General features: G+C 59.6%; 1 protein-coding gene across 1 annotated transcript; it reads right to left on the reverse strand.

The window, feature by feature from the left end:
• Window positions 1-845: 845 nt before the first annotated feature.
• On the reverse strand, window positions 846-7,856 carry LOC309575450 (prosaposin-like; the record flags this gene model as incomplete). Its single annotated transcript, XM_082285875.1, has 14 exons — window positions 846-881; window positions 970-1,077; window positions 1,223-1,303; window positions 1,384-1,553; window positions 1,631-1,814; window positions 1,911-1,997; window positions 2,207-2,314; window positions 2,645-2,701; window positions 2,955-3,098; window positions 3,601-3,795; window positions 3,997-4,122; window positions 4,209-4,283; window positions 4,555-4,679; window positions 7,796-7,856. 14 exons carry the CDS (start codon window positions 7,854-7,856, stop codon window positions 846-848), a joined length of 1,557 nt encoding a protein of 518 aa, XP_082142001.1.
• Between the last annotated feature and the right edge of the window lie 282 nt (window positions 7,857-8,138).

An 8,138-nucleotide genomic window follows, 5' to 3' on the forward strand; every position in this document is an offset into this window, starting at 1 on the left:
CGAATCCATCACGCCCAAACCCCCTTTGGAAGAGAAAACTCTCTTTTAATTCATCCTTCAACCCCATCACCTTCACAAGATGCCACCCTGGGTGTTGCTGCCCCTTGGATTTTGGGGGAAGCATTAAATGTCCTCCTGGTTTGCCCGCACCCCCATTGCAGCCCGAGCACAAGGAGGAAGGACACAGCCAGCCAGGCTCACGGGAAGAGTTTATTTGTGATGGGATGCTCCCGTGCACACTCAGCACCAGGCACTGCAGGCATCCCCCTGATAGGGCGGGGGCGATGAGCCAGCACCCCGCTGCCCTCACCACCACGGCTGGATCAGCACAGGACCTCCAGCAGGGAGGGGGGTGTGAAAGGAAATCCTTGCACCCAAACTCATTCATTTTCTGTTCAGGTGAGGCTGCCACCAGCCAGGAGTGGGGGGCCGGCATTTGGGCAGCAGAACCCAGCCCAGTCCACAGGGACAGATCCACGTTGCTGGATCTGGGCCTTACGAGTGGTTCAGGGTGGGATGGAAAGGTTGAGATGGTATTGGGGATGGGGATAGAGATGGGGACAGAGGTGGGCATGGGGATTTTGCAGTTACCCTGAGAGATGTCAGGGCTGAATCCCCAGTCCTGAAAATACTAACGAGTCCCTTAACCTGATTTGGAAATCCAAGCCCCAGGAGTGGAAGAGTAAGTGGCCGAGGGCGCTGGGGTTCCCTGCAGCCCTGCCGGCGCGATGAGGCCGGTTGGCTCCTGCCATTGCCGTCTGTGAGTGCAGGCATATCCCAAGGGAAGGGAGCCAGGATCCCGAACCAAACGGCAGAGCAAGTCCAGCCAGCAGAGGAGATGGCTCCTAGTTCCACACGTGACGCCGGCAGTGTGCAACGGCCTGCAGGAGGAACGGGGTGGGGTGGCGGTGGGACACAGGGACCCCCGGCACCCTGCCGGCCCAGGGAGGGGACACGACCGGCACTTACATTACACTCGACCGCCGTGGCCATGTTCTTGCACCAGTATTGCGGGCCCCAGACACAGGGGGCCGAGCCCAGGAGATCCTCCTTGCCTGAGTCGCAGGCTCTGATTTTCTGCATTGTGAAGGAAAAGGGTGGGAGGAGGAGGAAAAAAACCTCCATGAGCAGCCTCTGGTCACTCTGCCCCTCTCCCAGCCCCGAGGCTTGGACAAAAGTTGCCCATCTTGGTCCAGGCCCCCCCAGGGACGAGGACACTTACGGTGCAGACGAAGGTGGGGTCCATCATCTGCACGAAGAGCCGCACGGCCGCCGGCTCGTACTGCAACACGAGCGCCTCGCACTGGGAGGGAGAGAGGGGGTGAGCCCGGCGGGGGTGTCGGGGGTGTCCCCGCCGGGCTGGGTGTGCCCCCCTCAGCTCACCTTGCTGGTGAGCGGCGTGGGCAGCATCGCGCAGCCCTTCTCCAGCACCTCGCCCAGCTCCTCCAGCGTCTCGTTCTTCAGCAGCTCGTTGTCGAAGTAGGTGACGACGATCTGGCAGACGTTGCAGAAGGCGCCCGCGCTCACCGCCAGCTGCTCCAGCGAGGCAGCCCCTGGAGGACACGGGCCGTCAGCACCCAGCGGAGGGGACACCCTGCTCCCCGGGGCCCCGTGCTGGGTGCCAGCTCACCGGGCTGGGCGTCCCCGCTGCGGGGGCAGCAGCGCAGCATGGTGCAGACGGCCGCGGGGTCGGTGGCCTCCAGCAGCATGATCACCACGGCTTTGCCGTAGGAGTTGACGAAGTCCTTGCACTGCCCGATGACGCTGTGGGGCAGCATGTAACACACCTTCTCGATGTCATTCACCAGTTGCTCCTGCCGGCACAAAGCAGAAGAGGGAAACGCTGGCTCCTTGCTGCCCCTTTGTCCCCTGTCCCAGCCCCCCCAGCCCCAGACTGCAGCAGTGGTCACCTCTGTCACGTTGTTCTCCAGGAGGCTCTCGACTGTCTTCACGGTGAACTGGCACACGTCACACAGTGGAGTGCTCCCCACCCTGTCCTGTCGAGACAAGGTGGTGGGATGCATGCCGAGCCCCCCCAGAGCCACCCTCATCCTATTCCACCATCACCCCCCATGTAAGGCATTCCCCCTTGGATAAATGGAGATGCTTGAGGAAATAAAATACAAAATAAGGCTCCCTCTTCACAAGATTTGGATTTTAAGGATCACAGCAGAACTGGAGGGGGGGCGGGGGGGACCCCACTTACCCCCAGCATGCTCAGGACCTGCGTCACCTTCTCTGTGAGCAGCGTGTGGAGGGGCAGTGCCGAGGTGGAGGCGCAGAGTCCCAGCTGGCCACACAGCTCCATCGGGTCCTGGGGAGAGAAACATCCCGAATAAGGTGGGCATTGTCCCCCATGGAGGGGAATTTCAGCCCGTCAGGGCATGGGTCTCACTTACCTCAGCCTGCTACCAGTGGAGGGACCAGAAAACGGCAAGAAAAAATGAACATAAAATAGAATTACAGCAGTTGCAAGCCAGAGAGAAGGGGGGAAAAACATTTAAATTTTGTAGGAATATAATGCAGTGAGTTTAACTTTAAAAAAAAGGAGCATTTGCTGATGAGGCCCCTTGGCTGTGCCTTTCAGCCCCCCAGCTAGCAGCCACTCTCCCCTGGCACCCCCGGGGAGCCCCCACCCTCTTACCATGTAGCGCAGCAGCTGGGCAGCCGTGTCCGTGTACTCGGCCAGGGAGCGCTTGCACTGCGGGAGGGAGACACAGCCTCAGTGCCCGACAGTGGACGCCCCCCACCTGGGCAGGCATCTGCAAAAGATGCTCCCATAGAGGAGGAAAAGAGGGCCCGTGCCAGGAAGTGTTCAAGGCCAGACTGGACAGGGCTTGGAGCAACCTGGTCCAGTGGAAGGTGTCCCTGCCCATGGCAGGGGGTGGAATGACATTGTCCTTAAGGCCCCTTCCAGCCCAAACCCTTGTGTGATTCCCTGCTGGCCCCCTCACCCGCTGTGCCAGGTCAGGTGTCAGGGTCTCGCACACCCGCTTGGCATGGCCCACCAGTGCCCAGGTGAAGGCAGTGTTGGCCCTCAGCTCCAGCTGCACGGCTGTCACCAGCTGCAGGCAGTGCCCACACACCTCTTCCATCTCCTGCAGGATAACAAGGGCAGGGACACATTGGTACCCCCAAAATAAAATCAAACACTGCCCCCTCCCCCCCCCAATACCTGCATTTGCAGGGCTGGGATTTAAATACTGGCTGCAATTTGGGGCAGCACTTTGACCAGCATCTCTCTGGTTCCCTCCTGCATCCTGGAATATCCCCCCAAACTGGTGACACCCCCAAAACCAGAAGTTATTTCAGCTCCACAGAAATTTTCGGGGCTTTCTTTTATTGTTGTTAAGTAGGTGATGCTTTTAGGGGATTTTCATCCCTGAGCAGCATTAAGACACTGGCACAGGTTGCCCAGAGAAGCTGTGCCTGACCCATCCCTGGAAGTGTCCAAGGCCAGCTCGGATGGAGCTTGGAGCAACCTGGGCACATTCCCTGCCTGTGGCAGGGGTTTGGAATGAGATGATCTGTAAGGTCCCTTCCCACGCAAAGTGTTCCATGATTCCATGATCAGCACCATTCCTGTCCGTGCCAGGGTACCTGGGCCTCTCCGTGAGGCAGGTCCTGGGGATGGAGCAGGAGGGGCACATTGGCCATGAAGGGGGCGATCAGGTCGGTGAAGTCCTGGGTGGGGCCTGTGGCAGCTGGTGGTGGCTTCTCATACTTCAAGCTCTCCGTGGGTCTGTTCCGGGGCTGGCACAACTTGATGGTCCCACACACCACCTTCGGTTCCGACTGGGGGAGCAGAGGGGTGGGGGCTTGAGGCTGCATCTGCCCCATCACACCCACTACCTCCACCCGCCCCAGGTCATTTCCATCTCCATCACATCCTTCAGATGCTTTGTCCCAGGCTCCAGGAGCATCCTTTGCTCTGCAAGCCCCTAAGACATCCCAAACCACGGAGAAATGAAAACCCAGGGGCTTCCCCTGCATTACCAGCACTTGCTTGCCCAGCTGGACGAGCACGAGGATGCCAGTGTCCACCATCCTCTTGCACTTGACAGACCAGTCCTGGAAGGGCAGGTACTGGCATTTCTTATCCAAGAAGAGCCGCAGCTTTTCCTGGGTGACAGAGAGAGTGTTCAGGGCCTCAGTGGTGTTGGTGGGGAGGAACACCAGCCCCACATCCCCTTCCTACTGAGACCCACCTCGGTGCAGTTGTCCTGCAGGATCTTGCCCACCACAGAGACCGCCACCTGGCACAGGTGACAGGGGATCCCCTTCTGCTGAGAGAGGGGACATGTGGGGATGCTGTCACAGCACCCAGACCCACCACTTGCTCCCGAGATCCCAATCCTCCACCCCACCACGGGGCACTTGGGAACGTCCCGGGGCACCCATTGATTTTTGCCGTTTACTGTGCAGATATGTCGCTGCCTGAGGGCGCCAGATGCTGGGGTGGGCAGGCTGGGATTCTCCTGCCATCTCCATGTTCTGGGGCAGATGGGCACTTCTCCCGCAGCCCCCCGCATTCCCTGCTCCCAGCACTGTTACCCCCAGGGCCCGGTCCCACACGGTGAGCTGGCAGAGCTCCAGTGCCCCGCACTTAGCCGCGGTCGCCACGTCGCGGCACCAGTCCTCCGGCCGCTTGCCACACTCGTGGAGGGGGCTGGCCCCGGCTGTGAGAGGGGAGAGGAGACGGTCAGCCCACGAGGCACCCCAAGACACCAAACTAATCTCCCTATCTGCACCGCAGTGAGCTAGGGGTGATGCTCCTCACCCTCCCGCTGTGATTCCACCTCAGCTCCCAAAGTCGTGGGGGAGGTTGTTTCGTTTATAAATGATTTTTTAAGGCTGGCTTTGCCAGGCAGCCAGCTTTTTCAATGGGATGTCACAGGGTCAGAAGCAAAGGGAATTTGGGTCTCATCCTCAACCTCACGGCACCCTCTGACACGCTGCAGAGGCGGCTGCTTATAAAAGCAGCAATAAATCTTGCAAACCCGGGGCGCCGGCGCTCAGCCCCGCACGGCAGCCGGATAGTCACGCCACGGCTCCCGGCAACGATTGAGCAACCCCACTTTTGGTGGGGTTCTTTTGGTTTTATTTCCTCCCCACGACAGCATTTTCTCCTGACTGTAAATCCCCGGCACGGCAGCGGCGGCATGGCCCGCCCCGGCAGCGCGGTGGCGTGGCGCAAGAGCAGCGCTTTAATTGTCACCTTGGTGTGTCAGGACTCGTTTTTGCTGGGGCGAGTGTTCGTTTCCACCGGGAACTGTGCCCACCCAGGATGCGGTTGGGGAGGAGGCGGGGAGAGGACACAACCCAAGCCCTTCGCTGCCTTACTTTGGCTGGGAGGCGCTCCGGGAATTTGGGGGTATATAGGGAGCAGCACCCGAGCAGAGGGACAGGCAGACCCTGCTGCAGACCCTCTTGCAAGAGGCGTTTCTAAGCAAACCACAACCCTCCCCGCTCCAAGCGTTTGCATCCAGCTTTTATCCACCAGCCCTGTCTATGATTTTGCAGAGCAGGAATAAAGCCAAAGGCAGAAACTGCTCCTTCCACCCAACCCTGCCCTTATCAGGTTTCTCCCCAAAAGCTGCTTTCCCTGCATGCTGGATTTTGGCAACGCCTCCAGCTCATCCATGAGACGGCAGCGTGAGGTGCCCAGGGCCACCCTGGAAAGTCCCCTGAGCCGGAGGTTGTGGGGAGAGGGGTCCCAAGCCCCTCACCAGTCCCGGCTGCCCCCAAAAGCGCTGGCGCAGCTCGGAGGGTGCCGGGTCGTGTTTCAGCCCCGATTTCCCCATCGGGCTGACGGCAGCACTGGGACAGGTGAGCCGCGGGGCAGGGCGAGTCCCCCCGGTTTCCCAGGCTTCCCACACACCTCCCCAGCTGCGCGATGCCGAGCTCGCCGCATCAGCTGAGAGGTATATATTTATGTTTTCAACCCTGGCCCCAGCATCAGGGCAAACAGGAATGGCAAGTCAGCAGAGACACTAAGGGGCAGCACCAAAACCAAGGAGATGGGAGACAACAACCCCACAGCATTTTTTTTTTCTGAGCTGGTCCCCCAGCATTTCTCACAGCCCTGTGTTGGAGCCCGGACCCCAGAGGGGGATCTAGAAGACACGGGTAGTTTGGTCCTGAACTTTCCTGGCTCACAGAGCTCCTCAGCTCAGCGCTTGCTCCTCGCCCTGCTCAAGCTGAAACTCATGCATCAAGTGCTGGGCCAGAAGGTAATTAGGACTAATCATAACACCCAACAGCTGAGAGCACGGGGAGCTTCCCCCAATGGAAACCACTGCCACGGGGCAAGCAACTGGGGCAACTGGTGTCTCGTGAGCTCTCCTACACGTTTCAAAGCCGTGCCGGAGCCACCTCATGCTGCCAGGCACACAGGCAGCAGGGTTATTAGATGATGCCATTTTTAGCAAAAGGAGCAAGGCAGAGATGCTCCCGTGCCACTGTGGTCCCAGGCCAGCCACAACTGCCCTATTCCGGTCTGCCAGGCCCGGGGGATGGGGTGGGCTTTGCTCAGGGGGGATCCAGCACCGAGCTCCAGCTCTGGCAGGGCTCTGCTGGCATTCCATGGAGTCTCGGAGCGCCCCGGCCGAGCCGGCAGAGCCTGGCGAGCCGGTTGTGACGTAAACCCCGGGGGTGGCAGCGTGGGCCCCAGCGCCCCAATTCCCGGCCTGGCGCGCACCCCTTGTTACAGCAAGAACCATAAATACACTCTTCCCAGCTCCCAAATCCTTCTCCAAGGCTTGCAGGGTCCCCGGTCCCGCAGCACCCCCGTGCTGTGCAGCCAAGCCCCTGCCGGCTCCCAGGGCAGGCGTCACCCCAGGCTGGACGTGCCGAGCGCAGGTGAACTTTCCTGCTCTGCCTGCTGCTGGCTGCAACACCTGGACACGTCCCCCCCACCCCGGGCCACGCGTGCGCACTCACAAGTCCTCCACCACAAAGCCTGGGCAGGTCACGCCAGAGGAACCCAGTGAACCAAGCCTGGGGTAACTGGGGTGCAAAGGGGGCTCTTCACTCTTAAACATGGGGGATATCCTTACAACAGCAGGGCTCTACTTATTCTGGGGAAGATTTCCCCAAAACACAGCGATTTGGCCTCAAGGGAGGACCAGAGGTTAGAAACAGGCCTTTCCCAGCTTGTTTCCTGGGGATGGGGAGGGGCATGACTAAGGGACAGCAGCAGAGCTTTGCCTGCAGCAGGATTCGCTCACAGAGACCAAAGTCCCGATGTGAGTAGAGCACATCACCCCATCACCCTTCCCAGAGCTCAGCAAGCCACAGCAGAGGCAACTTCCTGCTCCTGCATCTCCTCTGAGGACCATCAGGAAAAGGGCAGCTTCAGGTGGCAGCGTCATCACTCTGTTGTGACAAGCAAGTGGCTTCCCCAAGCTCACACGTTGGCAGCCAGGCCCCAGTACCAAGGGCAGCAGAGAGAGCAGCCCCTCTCCTGCACCACTGCAGACACCCCCAGCAATTGGCTTCCTCCTTCTATGCCCCAGCACAGCACCAGCTGTGCCTGAATCCCAGAGAAGGGAGGGAGCAAACCCCTTTTTGCCCTGAGATCACCTTTAAGGGCCTAAGTTCCAACACTCATATCCAGGTGGTAAAGCAGCCAGTGGTGCCACCTTCCCCCAAGCTCTCCTCTGCCCAACTCCAACACCAGAGGAATGAGGAAGCACATTATGGAGCTTAAGACACCAAAGCTGAGAACAGTTTTGGGATTCAGCAGGGTTTTCTGGGCTCTCCACATCCTACCCACCCCCAGGCTTGGCCTTACCTTGGTAGGAGCCCAGGCACACAGAAATGATCAGCACCAAGCTACTCCATTTGCTCTCCATGCCGCTCCTAAGAGTCCTCAGTGGCTGGTTCCTCTCCTATGCTGCTCCCAGACTGAGGAATCTTGGATGGGCTGGGAGAAGCAGTGAGAACCCACACCTACGCAGGGCAATTACCACACCCCTCACTTTATGCCTTGATTATAAAATCAGCACCAGGGAGGGAGGGACCTGAGCCAGGCAGGTATTCCCAGGAGGTCAGAAGCAGCCCAGAACCTGCTGCTCAACACTAACCTGGCTGCAGAGGGCAGGCAGGGACAGGGAAAACTGTGCTGGAGCCACGTG

Source organism: Coloeus monedula, assembly GCF_965178545.1.
Source record: "Coloeus monedula genome assembly, chromosome: 8".
In the NCBI taxonomy this organism is placed as follows: Eukaryota; Metazoa; Chordata; class Aves; order Passeriformes; family Corvidae; genus Coloeus; species Coloeus monedula.